The 15,354-nt window shown below is 41.8% G+C and overlaps 1 protein-coding gene across 4 annotated transcripts in view; it reads left to right on the top strand.

Moving 5' to 3' along the window:
- Window positions 1-15,354, top strand: part of EPB41L1 (erythrocyte membrane protein band 4.1 like 1) — a 169,475-nt gene that overhangs the window by 107,553 nt on the left and 46,568 nt on the right. For all 4 annotated transcript variants that reach the window (XM_044296862.1, XM_044296861.1, XM_044296859.1 and 1 more), the window contains 4 exons: window positions 5,939-6,091; window positions 6,208-6,305; window positions 7,236-7,411; window positions 8,118-8,257. In XM_044296862.1, the coding sequence (XP_044152797.1) occupies window positions 5,939-6,091; window positions 6,208-6,305; window positions 7,236-7,411; window positions 8,118-8,257 (567 nt within the window). The remainder of the gene's footprint in view (window positions 1-5,938; window positions 6,092-6,207; window positions 6,306-7,235; window positions 7,412-8,117; window positions 8,258-15,354) is intronic.

Here is a 15,354-nt window from a genome sequence, read left to right as displayed (position 1 = left end):
CCCTGGTTATTAGTAGGTGACCTACTCCTGGGTGAATTCAAGGATTCCTGCCTATCTTCCCTCTGTTGTCTGGGCCTATTATCCCAACGTCTATAACCCTGATAAACTCGATTGTTATAGGGCCTATATCCCTGGGGACCGTAATTGTAATAGGGACGGTAGTTAGACTTCCCATTACCTGAATTATTCCCCTCTAATCCATTATTATTTAGGGGTTTGGTCTGTTTGGGCGGTCCTACCTGTTGTTGCTGGGCTTGTTGAGAAGGTCCTGTAGATTGAGGGAATCTTCGTGGCTGGCTTTCAAATCCCAAGCTAGGGTTTACCTTAGCTTCAGCTACCTTTTTCTCTGGGGAATTTTTAAACCTTTTCTCACCTGTTGCATGGCACTCACTGATATTATACAGCATGGTGGCAGCCGTCACCAACCTATCCAAGGGAGCATCAATATCCAGATCTCTGGCTAAGTTAAGTTTGATCTGGGTTGGCATAGCATCATAGAATAACTGCTTGAATTCTTCAGATTCCCAATTTGGGGATCTATATGCCAACCCATAGGCATTTTTGAGGACAGAGAGGAATTCACGGGGACTCTGATTGGGTCTACACGTAAGGCTATATATGTCCCGTTTTGCAGCAGTAGTGGTTCGGTATGGACCGAATTCCAATTTAACCTCATGCAAAACACTTGGCCAATCTAGTACTCCTCTCTCCTTAAAGGATGTAAAATAATGACGATATCTATCATCAAATGCCCATGGAAGGAACCTAATCCGGTCAGCATCAGAGTATAATTTTAAAGAATCCATAGTGGATTCATACAGTTCTAAGTGATTGGCTATCTGAGAAGAACCTTTCTTGGAAAACTTGGATACTGTACTATTTAAAAACTTTATTATGCTGGAGGAGCTCTGATCCTTTTCTGAATATTGGGAATTTTTCTTCCTAGAAACCACCTCAGCATACGTTGGTCGCCTGTGATTCTGTGGCAAGGAATAAGTCACACGCTTCCCCACATCACCGTCAGACTCACATGCACTTTCACAACTTTCATGAGACTTATATCGCACAGGTGATTTAACCCTAACCCTAACATGTCTATCCAGGGGAGTATGAGGAGAGACACTTCTAGGGGCTTCCATAATATCAACACCTAGTAAGGTGGTTACAGTTTGGAATGCCCGACCTAATTGGGTTAATGCCTCCTGTTTAATCATGCTAACACTTTCAGGTTGCTGAGTGTTTTGAATGGGGTCTGCTGTAAAAGCATGTGATGGCATGTCTGGATATTGGGGAGTAAGAAATGGAGGGTCAGGAGATCTCACAGTGTTAGATGGATCCCTTTCAGCATTGACTATATTACGGGCTGATTCATCTGTCTGTTTAATTTTGGAATACTGGAGATATAAATCCTCTAAATCACTTTTTGCCTTTTGGTATGCATCAAGGCTGAGACTAAGGTTGTACTCTAAGTCTTTGATCTTCGCTTCTGCGGATTTTAGTTCTGATTCCATTTTGGATACATATATTTTTGTACCCATTATAGACTCATACCTAATTTTAGAAAGAGTACTGACTGCCAACAATGCATACAAAACAGGTGGCAATGCACATAAGAGGTGTTGGTCCCTCTTGGTATTATCATTTGCCAAATCCATATAGGTCAGGTATCTATCAACCATGCCACCTAACTTCCATACATCACAACGTTCTTCAAAGGCTCTCATTTGCAGCTCATTAGTCCATTCATCTATATTTTTATCAATCTTCAAACGGGAATAAACATAATTGATAACCTTAGAGATTATCTTGTCTGGGTCAGAGGGACTATCTGCTAAAACCTGGCCATTACCTGGGTCGCTGTTTGTTACACTCATGATTATGATCAATAATCAATAACAACAACAATTTGACTTGCCAATAAGGACTAAATAATATTTTCACTAATTGCACAAATTGGTTATAGAAATATCTCAATCAATCTCAGCAGTGCCTCCAGATATGTCGGGTATTTATTTTACATAAGATATGAAACCATAAAAATATGATTTGATATTTTTATGAAAAATAAAAAAAATAAAAATTGAAAAATTTAATTGGCGGACATATAAACGCCAGTTCTTTTATTGATGAGATCTAAAATTAATTTGTGCAGCTAATGAAACAGGGTGCAATTAATTATACAAAATATAATTTATTATAAATACAAGCAGAAAACATGGCATACAAATGAATACAAAGATAATATCAAAATTGACCATAAGATGGTGCTCCACCGTTTACAGGCTGACTTAAGTACAATACAATACTACTTTTTCTTTTTACCAAATTATTACCGATTAATATACTGGTAATCAAAATATTATAATGCAACAACAACAAAAAAAACAATAGAAATGAATCTGTGGAAAATCCCTTATGCTCAATCAGAGAATATGGCAGTAAGAGACACCTTATAAATACGCCCGTTGACCTAACTACGGATAATAAAAATCCGATCAGAGATTCCACTCTGATAACAATATTATAGGAATTCTAATGATGTGCACGTTCATTAAAATTTCCTGTAAAATTAATGTTAACACTATTGACCCACTAATAATGGGGTCTCAACTATATGCCAATTGGAGCGATTTATAATTACTGCAAATAAAATGGATTATACATTACCCCTGGCTTTGGGATAAAGAGTTTTTAGAAGGGACCCAGCTTTCCAAGATTCAGATCTATCCCGTCCTGAGGTACGTTCCTGACGTGTGAAGTGATGCTGATGAATGAATTCCCAAGTGTTCTCCCTGAAGAAGTTCCAAGTGATGTTTGGCTCCAGTCCTCTTTGTCTCAAGTGATCTTTCAAGTGATCTTAGTTTTCTTTCTTCCTCTCCAAAAACTGCCTTAGATATCCTCATCCTTATCTATGCCCATCCCCTCTTGGATTAGGGATTCCCAATTAGATAAGGTGGGTGTGACGTATGGTAATCATGGGTATGATGTCATTTAATTGACATTCTTTCTGCCCATCTACCACTTGATGGCACTGTTGTATCATATAGCAATTTTTAGAATTAACATATATATCCGGCTTTATTACACCTCTTAACCTTTGGTCTCTCCCAACTTAAATCAATTAGGAGGTACTCTTTCTGACACTTTAGGATCACTTTCCCAGACACCATGGATCCATTTTGACAGTTAACAGACCACCTTATTTATGGTCAGATAAGAGAACCATAAACTTCTAGCTTTTGCCCTGGTTTGTATACACCTAATTGTCACAGCTATTTGAATAATGATGTTTGAAATACCCTCAGCTCCTCTGAATAGACCCTTCTTAAGAGAAAAAAACAACAACTTGCTATATCCCCTCAATGAGATACAATACAAAAACATACATTAATAATGTCTGGTTATAATACTTAAATATTGCATAGTATATATGAACCATTAATAAGTTCAAACGCCAAATAAATGCACACAGGAATATATATATATATATATATACGAAAAGATACCCATTCCACACCAGATGTGTTTTATGGATGTCTCTTATTAGATCATGAAGCTATATAACACCCATTGTTCCTCAGACTGATATGTTTAGAGAAACCAGTGTTTTTAAGCAATAACCTCTCATGACCCCGGTAGTTAAGACAGTTCATGTGAGACCCATTACAATCTCTAAGATACCACATCTGTTGGCCATAACTTTTAAAACAATATACATTGTATGCCAGTGACCATTCCTTCTCTGGCTTATTCCAGCAGAGTTTTTGGCCTCTTAAAGGTAATGTGAATCTCCATTTTGGTTCTAATATTGTCAGACCTTAATGTGCAGATATGAATATGCCCGACACTAAAAAGACGTGAGGCTACCTGGTATGACAGAAGAGTAGCCTGAGAATTGGTGGATCTGTATAGCTTAAAAGATGAAAAGGAGGGCACCATGTTAGTGTTCTGTTTGCTTCCCAGTCAATGTGAATGTTTGTTTTGTTTTTTTTCCCCATAAACCGGAGGAAGTAACTGTTTTAATGGCAATTCCTCTGATATTGTGTTATTATTGGTATCCATTGTTACCATATGGCAGCATTTCATTTGATGCCCTGTGAGCTGATCAGCAGACTTAAAGAGGATGTTTCACCGCTCCTGATATGCCTGTTTTATCATCTTCATGCATTCCCCATGTAATAACAATACTGGAGCATCTATTCTTATGTCTGTATGTTGTGCCATTACTTTATTATTCCTGCTAGAAATTACGAATGAATTGCTATTAGCCTTCAGTAAGGGTACAGAGGGGAGGTAACCAGTTGGGGGGGGGGGGGGGGGTGTACCTGCACAGTCTGAAAATGGCAGCACTGATTGGATTTAGTGAGTCTGTGCAGGTACACCCCCTCCAACTGGTTACCTCCCCTCTGTACCCTTACTGCAGACTGCTACCAATTCATTCATAACTTCTAGCAGGAATAATACAGGAATTGCACAACATACAGACATAAGAATAGATGCTCCAGAATTGTTATTACACAGGGAATGCATGAGGCTATTAAAACAGGCATGTCAGGAGAGGTGAAAGGTCCTCTTTAAAAGGTACAATTTTTGAGTTGCCAAGGCAACAAAGACACCACATTTGAATTCTAATACGCACAACGGAGAGGACTCCTGTGCATGCGCCCATAATGAAGATGACCCCAGGACTAGTCCTCTCTATGCATGGCACGGACACTTTGCAGGCACCAAAGGGGAGAATAGCAGTGACTAGAAAGATAACAATTGCTAATTTATATTATCCATGCTTTACTTTATTTTATGGAGGGGGGTAAAAATCACTTTAAGGCCTCTTTCACACTACCGTATGGCTATTTCAGTGTTTTGCGGTCCGTTTTTCACGGATCCGTTGTTCCGTTTTTCTGTTTCCGTCCCGTCGTTCCGTTTTTCCGTATGGCATATACAGTACATAGTAATTACATAGAAAAAATTGGGCTGGGCATAACATTTTCAATAGATGGTTCAGAAAAAACGGAACTTATACGGAAGACATACGGATGCATTTCCGTATGTGTTCTGTTTTTTTTTGCGGACCCATTGACTTGAATAGAGCCACGGAACGTGATTTGCGGGCAATAATACGACATGTTCTATCTTTTAACGGAACGGAAATACGGAAACGGAATGCATACGAAGTACATTCCGTTTTTTTTAGGAACCATTCATTTCAATGGTACTGAATGTACGGCCTGCAAAACGGAAACAAAAAACAATAGTGTGAAAGAGGCCTAAGGCCTCCAGCACACGACCGTTTTTTCCCCCTGTTTACTAGCCGTCTTTTGCGTTCCATATACGGAACCATTAATTTCAATGGTTCCGCGAAAAAAACGGAATGTACTCTGTATGCATTCCGTTTCCGTTCCGTTTAAAGATAGAACATGTCCTATTATTGACAGCAAATCACGTTCCGCGGCTCCATTCAAGTCAATGGGTCCGCAAAAAAACTGAAAACATACAGAAATGCATCCGTATGTCTTCCGTTTCCATTCCGTTTTTGGCTGAACCATCTATTGAAAATGTTATGCCCAGCCCAATTTTATCTATGTAATTACTGTATACTGTATATGCCATACGGAAAAACGAAACGGAACAGAAACACAACGGAAACAAAAAACAGAACAACGGATCCGTGAAAAACGGACCGCAAAACACTGAAAAAGCCATACGGTCGTGTGCAATAGGCCTAAGGTTTGTCAGTGCTGAAGTTAAGATGACAGCTGTGGGTCCCTATATGCAGTCATCCTTCTACAGCACACCCTCCTAAATGTACAGAAACAGATATTCTTGCCCCATTATGTACAGGATGTCCATTTGATTGGAATCCCAAACATTTCATACAATCTGCCCACCAGCAGGGCCATCTGTCTATGACATATTTCTTTTTTCATTTGCTCTCCAGGACTCTGAAGGTATAGATATAATGCTGGGAGTTTGTGCTAATGGGCTCCTGATCTACAGAGACAGGTTGCGAATAAACCGGTTTGCCTGGCCCAAAATCTTAAAGATTTCATACAAAAGAAGCAACTTTTACATTAAGATCCGACCAGGGGAGGTGAGTGGCGTGAAAAGAGCCATGGAGAGGGTGTTTTCAATGGGATGCCATATCTATAGGTTCCATATAAATGTTTTCTGCTTCATTTGGAGTAATATCCATATCATCTCTTGTAGTATGAGCAGTTTGAAAGTACCATTGGATTCAAACTACCGAATCACAGAGCTGCTAAGCGTCTTTGGAAGGTCTGCATAGAACATCACACATTTTTCAGGTGAGTAGTGAAATTTCCATCATGGAGTGGAGGACTGCACTACCTTTTAGTATTACAAAGTATATTGCATTCATCAAGCTGGTTCTGTTCACATTTAGGTTTGCACTTGTGAGAATAAGTGTTTAGCACAGCAGACCCCAATGTCTTTAATGGGATCCTTCAGATTTCCATTTTCTTTTACTATATAGAATAGAGTAGCAAACTACATTATTACACCCATCCAATGAATCGGACACAGTGGGTGCTAAGGGTGCATTCACACAAGCGTAATTCTAGTTCTCATCCTGCAATTTTGCGGAACGGGTGCAGACCCCTTCATTTCAATTGGGCGGCAAAAGATGCGGACAGCACAGTGTGTGTTGTACGCGTCCATAGTTCTATTCTGCGGCCCCGCAAGAAAGATACAGCATGTCCTATTCTTGTCCGCAATTGTGAACAAGAATAGGCATTTTCCATATATCCCCATCTTCACCTCTCCGGCCCCCCTGATGCATGTGTGAAGTGTAGAACATTTTGCAATACTGAATGCACAAAGCTTTGAACTGGACAGAGACGAACAGACCAACATCTACAAAAATCGGACTTTCATAGACACTAGTTCTCTGTTAAGAACACCATTTGTACTATAAAAAATGAAATGAAATGAATGCGGCTTAGAGCATTTATATGCAGGTGACATCCTGTTCATGGTCAGGGCAAGAGGGTTGACATATCTCATAGCGACACGCTGACAGGCGAGTTAATATGCAGATGATGATGGCACTGCAGTGACAGTGCCATGTGTAGGGTCACAGTAGGCTGGAGAAGAATGACAATGTTGTCTGTTAGGAGGCCCCTTTTATAATAACACAGCAGGCGGAAAATATTTTTTTATAATCACTAAGCAGTGTGAAGAAAAGAAACATTAAAATCTTTCTTTCCACATTTCAGGCTGGTTTCCCCAGAGCCTGCCCCTAAGGGTTTCCTAGTGATGGGCTCTAAATTCAGATACAGTGGACGCACACAGGCACAGACTCAGCAAGCAAGCGCCTTGATAGATAGACCTGCCCCTAACTTCAAGCGCTCCGCCAGCAAACGCTACACGCTGTCCCAGAGTCACGAAGAAGGTACGTATAGATACAGAGCCTTATGGAGAACGATCATGAAAAGGTTCATGTATGAAGACTGAATGTAATGAAAAGGTCCTAGTCGGTCAGGGTCAGACTGAGATTCCTTGGGCCCACCAGAAGAAATTATTTTTGGGACCCAAACCCCAAATCAATAAAGTCTAATAGATTTGGATTCAAAGAAAAAGACCCTAGTGACAAGTTTTGGCCTCAAAGGCCCACTATGGGATTGCAATGATGCCCATCTATATTGTGGCCAATTACATATAACGTAGAAAAAGTACAATGAAATCAGTAAAGAGTCATGGGGGTGGAGTCCTCTCAAAAGTCACACTGGCTGGTCCCCCTCCTGGCTTGATTGACAGCCCACAACGTCATCACAGGCTAAATCTGGGAACGTCATCACAAGCTAAATCCAGTGGCATGCAGCGCATGCGCAGTAAAGCGGGGTGTTGCCTCAGCTTTATCTGTGCATCGTACAATCAAGCCAGGAAGGGGATCTGTTAGCATGACTCCTTACATAGAGGGCGAATATTAAAGCACTTTTAATACCTTATGCAGAATCATCATCTTTGACCTATTACCATCCTGGATTACAGGTTGGTACCATTTGGGGGCCTAAATCCTCAGTCTCCAGGATTTCTATTAATGTTTTATTTATTTTGCCTCCTGTTATTCACATACATCAACCCATTGCTGTCTTCAGGATTTTTAAAACAGGCTGCAGTCAATGAAAACCATGAGTCCACACCAGAGAAAAACCACGAACCATCTGATCATCGGGGAGAGGAAGAAGATGAGGAGGAGGAGGAAGTAACAACTCCAACCAAAATCAAGGAGCTAAAGGTGAGCTGAAGGTGGTTAGGAACATATAAGCCAGCCTTTAGAGCAGGGATGCCCAACCTGTGGCCCTCCAGCTGTTGCAAAACTACAACTCCCAGTATGCCTGGACAGCCTACAGCTATTAAGGCATGCTGGGAGTTGTAGTTTTGCAACAGCTGGAGGGCCACAGGTTGAGCATCCCTGCTTTAGAGAAGTCGTTACTTGTTACTTATCAATAGAAATATTAAAACTTTTCACCTCTGTATGGAAGGGTGACTTTTTAAAGGGAGTCCGTCACCTAATCTGAGCCTTTTAGACCGCTCAGATCAGGTTATAGACTCCTTTGTCCTCATTACAATGGTACCTTTATTTGTTCTGTTCCTCGCAGACATCTTCAAAAAAAGACTTTTTAGACTTATGCTAATGAGGTTCGGCAAGTTCCCAGGGACGGCGTTACTGCAGCAAGTGCCCAGGCCCCTTGGCGATGTGCCCAGAAAATTACACCTCTTTCAGCCCTCTGGCCCACCCTTGTTTCCGTCCAACTACCTGTTCCTCTGCCCATAATGGGCACAGCAGTGCGCAGGTTCAGGACAAGTGTGGAGCGGTGCAGGTGCGAGATCTTGGAGGGAGAGGAGGAGGTAATAATAGGAAACAAGGGCAGGCCAGTGGGCTAAAAAAAGGTGTGGTTTTCTGAGCAATTCGCCGAGGGGCCTGGGCACTTGCTGCAGTCCAGTTTTTAGGAATATATTGAATCATACGACAATCAACTTCCATGTGATGTTTGAAAAACAAAATATATGGAGTACAGAGATGGGGGAACGTATCGGCTGCTGTTAAAGGGGTTTTACCTGTCTGGACAAACCGTCCTCTAAATGAGGATCCACTGGCAAGTAGCTGATCACCATTAAAGAGGTCAAACTCCCTGCAGTTTTCCTGCAGGAGAAATGTGTTAGTACATGGTTCCCTTTTGAATAAATGGGCGACCGAATTATAGATTGCCCTCCAGAGAGGCCACCGATCTTCACAGGAGATCTCAGTTTGTCTGGCTTTGAGTCCTCTTAGGTCCTCTTCTATGACATCAAATATGCCCCAATAGGACAGATGAACGGGGATTGTCCTAATCAGTAAGTCCCGGCTTAAAGAGGGCCTGTCCCCTCTCCTGACATGTCTGTGTTAGTAACTACTTGCATTCCACATGTAATAAAAATTCTGGAGCATCTATACTTATGACTCAATGCTGTGCCATTCCTGTATTATTCCTGCTAGAAGTTTACAAATAAATTGCTAGCAGTCTTCAGTAAATGTACTGCTGGGTGTTAGCAGGTGTGTCTTACCAGTGTCGGACTGGGGTGCCTAGGGCCCACCAGTAAAATGTATTTTATTGGGGCCCACCGTACGGATACATTCAAATATTACCTGCTCACACAGCAGCAAGATGCTACCAGATCAGAAGGTAGGTCCTGGGGAGAAGAGGACACTGGCAGGTTTCCTCTATACCTAGAAGTCATCTCAGCTCTGATCGTGTCTATAATAATAAACTGTGGAGTTTCTTTAATAATCTATCACGTTTTGTATGAACATAGGCTGGTTGAGGTGCTGTATGGAATATATGTATGTAGTGCAGTAAGTCTATGTGCCACTTGTGTAGGGGGTGGGCGACTAGGGGCCCACCTTGCTCAGGGCACATCGAGGGATTCATCTGTACCTGTGTCTGACTGTCCAATTGGTGCTATCGGTGTCAGACTGTGCAGGGACATACCCCCAACTGGTAACACCCAACTGTACCTTTACTGCAAGCTGCCAAAAATTAATTCATAACTTCTAGCAGGAATAATTACATGGGAGATGAAAGTAGTTACATGTATGGAGAGGTGACAGGTCATCTTTAAGAGTACGTTCACATATAACAGACTGTTTATTGCATCTTGGCTATTTTGTTACATGTTTATTAAATGCCGTGTCGGTAGTCATCCTAGTTTTGTCTCCTTTTAGTCACATTATTTCCTCATCAGGTCAATAAGTTAAATCTAGTCAAAAATTAATACAAAATTATGACATGTACCAAAGAGATAAAAATGTGTGTACTTAACCATTGGATTTGTAGCAGTGTTGTGCTCTTTCCGCTGCAACACCACCTTTAAATATACACTACATAAATATCACCAGGTGTTGCTTAGTAACAAATACTTACATTGTCTATTGTTTGGTAGCTGAAAACGACCTGTTAAAGGGCACCTGTCAGCAGATTTGTGCCTATAAAACTGGATGACCTTTTACTTTTGCGCTTGGCAGCTGAAGGCATCTGTGTTGGTCGCATGTTCACATTTGGCTGCATTGCTGGTGAGAAAAATGATGTTATAACATAAGCAAATGAGCCTCTAGGAGCAATGTGGGCGTTGCCATTACACTTAGAAGCTCTCATCTCTCTGCAAGTGCTGCGCCCTCTGCACTTTGATTGACAGGGCGTGATGCCATTTTCACTGCCCGGTCCTGTCAAAGTGCAGAGGATGCAGCAGTTGCAGAGAGAGCAGAGCCTCTAGGTGTAATGGCAAAAAACGATATGGGACCAACACAGGTGTCTTCAGCTGGCAAGTGCACATGTAACAGGTCAGCCAGTTTCATAGGGACAAATCTGCTGACAGATGTACTTTAATTGGGTGTCTGTAAGAAAAGTAAAATTTGCTAATTTGTACTTCATATAAATTTAAGCTTTCTAGCTTTACCAGCTTTCAGGTCTTTCATATCGATCATCAAATCGGACTTACAAACTGTATCATGTATCGCTTCTTTAAACCAACTCTCCGGTTTAAGAAAAAAAGAAAAATCACATTAAAAGAGATTTTCCCAAAGATCAATATTGATGACCTATCCTCAGAATAGTTGGAGGGGTTGTCCGGGCTTTTTCTATAAATTACCTATTCTCAGAATAGCTCATCGATATCAGATCGGCCAGGGTCCAGCACCCGGCACCCCAGCCGATCAGCTGTTTGAGGAGACAGCGCGCGCGTCTCCTCTCTTTCTTCCTGGTCAGTGCTGCAGTCCCATAGACAGCGGTGAGCAGGAAGAGAGAAGGAAAGTGCACCCTGCGTGCACCGTCTTCCCAAACCGCTGATCGGCGGGGGTGCCCGGTGTTGGACCCCCACCGATCTGATATTGATGACCTATCCTGAGGACAGGTCATCAATATTAAAAGCCCAGAAAAGCTTTCATCAATGTCTGGTCGGTGGGGGTCTGACTACAGGCATCCTCGTGGATCAGCTGTTTGAAGAGGCCATGGTGCTCCATTGAGCACCGCTGCCTCTTCCTAGGCCAATGACATTACGTTCATTGGTCACATTGCCTATTTTTCAGCCCAGACACATTGAAGTAAAAGGGCCTTGGTTGCAATACCAAGCACAACAATATACAATGTACAGCTCTGTGCTTGGTATGCTGTATAGAAGCTGCAGCGATCACTGGAGACCCGCAAGAGTCCCAGGAGTCGGATCTGCACCAATAAGATATTGATTGCCTATTCTGAAAATAGGCCATCAATATTGTACTCCTGGAACACCCTTTAACTAGGGAGAGAACAATACACTTACATGGTGTCCTTCTTTTCATCTTCAGATCTACCAGTTTCCAGGCTCCTTTTCTGTTATCCAAGATGGCCGTGACTCTTCCTGCTAGTCCAACCCTGCTCTTGGATTGGCCAGCACTGCTCACATGAGCAGTGCTGACCAATCCAAGGGAAACAGGAAGTGTCTTGGACCACCAAATGCACAGTGTGCACCAGGTAGTCTGAGAAGCTGTGCGGCGGCAATCTTGGGTGTTAAAAGAGGAGCTCAGGAACTGGTGGATCTACAGCTGAGTCACCAGATAAGTGTTCTATTTGTTGCCCAGTTAATGTGATTTTTTTTTTTCTTGAACCAGAAGGTCGCTTTAATACTTGGATTAAACACCGACTTTTATAGCATGACAGCTTTGATTTCTACTGTTGCCTCGACAACTTCATCAGTAATGGTTACACTTGTGTGCAAGTCTTGCTTGATATTTTTTTTCTCATTTTCTGGTTCCAATAATATTTATTAAATGCCGCATGCTGTGTTTTTTTCCCCATAGGATTCTCTGTAGGAGTTGAAAGAGGCTTGCAATACCACAAGTTAATAAAGTAATAAAGATAAAAAAAACACCACCAAAAATGTAACAAATGCAGTGAAAAACACATGTAATTCATGATGTTTTTTTTACAAGATAAAAGGCAGACGTATGTGGTCCTATGGAATGCAGTGGTCACAGTTGTTACCACAGCTGTCATGCTACTAAGTCTATGTGTCACCCCCTGCCTAAACATTTCTTTCAGCATAGACTTCTATTACCATTATACCCTTAGGGTACCTGCACAATATGTGGATTACATGCGTTTTTTCCACACAGATGTTCATACGGAAGAAATGCAACGTAATACAGTACCAGCAAAGTGCATGAGATTAGACAAATCTTCTGTACACTTTACTTTATTCTTCCATGTGAAAATTGACCTGTTGTGCAGATTTTAAAATCTGCATCATGTCAGTTATTTTTGCGATTCCGCACCTTCTGTAGAGTGGTTTTCCACATACAGTACAGACCAAAAGTTTGGACACACCTTCTCATTCAAAGAGTTTTCTTTATTTTCATTACTATGAAAATTGTAGATTCACACTGAAGGCATCAAAACTATGAATTAACACATGTGGAATTATATACATAACAAAAAAGTGTGAAACAACTGAAAATATGTCATATTCTAGGTTGTTCAAAGTAGACACCTTTTGCTTTGATTACTGCTTTGCACACTCTTGGCATTCTCATGATGAGCTTCAAAAGGTAGTCATCTGAAATGGTTTTCACTTCACAGGTGTGCCCTGTCAGGTTTAATAAGTGGGATTTCTTGCCTTATAAATGGGGTTGGGACCATCAGTTGCGTTGTGGAGAAGTCAGGTGGATACACAGCTGATAGTCCTACTGAATAGACTGTTAGAATTTGTATTATGGCAAGAAAAAAGCAGCTAAGTAAAGAAAAACGAGTGGCCATCATTACTTTAAGAAATGAAGGTCAGTCAGTTCGAAAAATTGGGAAAACTTTGAAAGTGTCCCCAAGTGCAGTCACAAAAACCATCAAGCGCTACAAAGAAACTGTCTCACATGCGGACCGCCCCAGGAAAGGAAGACCAAGAGTCACCTCTGCTGCGGAGGATAAGTTCATCCGAGTCACCAGCCTCAGAAATCGCAGGTTAACAGCAGCTCAGATTAGAGACCAGGTCAATGCCACACAGAGTTCTAGCAGCAGACACATCTCTAAAACAACTGTTAAGAGAAGACTGTGTGAATCAGGCCTTCATGGTAGAATATCTGCTAGGAAACCACTGCTAAGGACAGGCGACAAGCAGAAGAGACTTGTTTGGGCTAAAGAACAAAAGGAATGGACATTAGACCAGTGGAAATCTGTGCTTTGGTCTGATGAGACCAAATTTGTGCGACGCAGAAAAGTTGAACGGATGGACCCTACATGCCTGGTTCCCACTGTGAAGCATGGAGGAGGTGTGATGGTGCTTTGCTGGTGACACTGTTGGGGATTTATTCAAAATTGAAGGCATACTGAACCAGCATGGCTACCACAGCATCTTGCAGCGGCATGCTATTCCATCCGGTTTGCGTTTAGTTGGACCATCATTTATTTTTCAACAGGACAATCACCCCAAACACACCTCCAGGCTGTGTAAGGGCTATTTGACCATGAAGGAGAGTGATGGGGTGCTGCGCCAGATGACCTGGCTTCCACAGTCACCAGACCTGAACCCAATCGAGATGGTGGGTGAGCTGGACCGCAGAGTGAAGGCAAAAGGGCCAACAAGTGCTAAGCATCTCTGGGAACTCCTTCAAGACTGTTGGAAGACCATTTCAGGTGACTACCTCTTAAAGCTCATCAAGAGAATGCCAAGAGTGTGCAAAGCAGTAATCAAAGCAAAAGGTGGCTACTTTGAAGAACCTAGAATATGACATATTTTGAGTTGTTTCACACTTTTTTGTTATGTATATAATTCCACATGTGTTAATTCATAGTTTTGATGCCTTCAGTTTGAATCCACAATTTTCATAGTCATGAAAATAAAGAAAACTCTTTAAATGAGAAGGTGTGTCCAAACTTTTGGTCTGTACTGTAGATCTCAAGTGATGTTAAACAGAAAATCTGCATTAAAAAAATTGCACCAAAACCACGATAAATAGTGCAGATTTATGTGAGGTATCTGGAGCGGATTTCTTGCAGAATTTCTGCATGCAAATCTGCACTGTGTGCAGGTACCGTTAAAGGGCTTGTGCAGCCACTAATTTTAATGACCTATCCTCAGGATAGGTCATGAATATCTGATCAGTGGGGGTCCGACTCCCGGCACCCGGGACGATCAGCTGTTTGAAGCTGTTCAAGATTAAACTGCGTGCCATTTCGCTTGCAGCGGCTGTGCAGTATAATTACAAGTGCTTGTTCCAGTTACGTGAATGGAACGAGCACTTGGAATTATACTGCGGCGCCAAGACTTTGGAAACGATGCGCAATGTAATCTTGAAGATGAAGACTACTGCATTATGGTGGAGTGAATATTATGTTGTGTCATCCTCGTAAAGTTTTAGAAACAAATCTCAAACAGATAAGAAATGACAGATAAAAACTTTTTGGGTTCTAGCACCTATAGTATTAGAATACGCAAAAGGCCGGTTTTACTTGAGCGTGTTCTATGTGACGGCTGCATTTCCCAGACCAAACACTAATCCTCTAACCTGAACCCACGGCATCATAATGATCTTTGATGCTGTGAGTCCCTGCCTAACCGCAGGTCCACTGCACTGTACTCACATTGGGGGTCATTTATTAAGACCAGCGTTTTAGACGCCGGTCTTAATATCCCCTATATTAAGTGGCGGGGGATCTGTCGGAATTATGTAGAGGCGCTGGCCTAGCTGTCTTACATTTAGACCACCTAAACCAGACGTAGAAAACCTTAAAAGAGACGGGCCTCCCGACCTGTCCCCTTCCCTGTCCATGCCACGTCCACTTTTTTAGACCTGGCGTGAGTGGGGAAAAGTTGCAGATTGTGGTGCAA

Source organism: Bufo gargarizans, chromosome 6, assembly GCF_014858855.1.
Source record: "Bufo gargarizans isolate SCDJY-AF-19 chromosome 6, ASM1485885v1, whole genome shotgun sequence".
Taxonomy (NCBI): Eukaryota; Metazoa; Chordata; class Amphibia; order Anura; family Bufonidae; genus Bufo; species Bufo gargarizans.
Note: the sequence above shows the minus strand (reverse complement) of the source record. Positions and strands in the feature narration are given on the sequence as shown.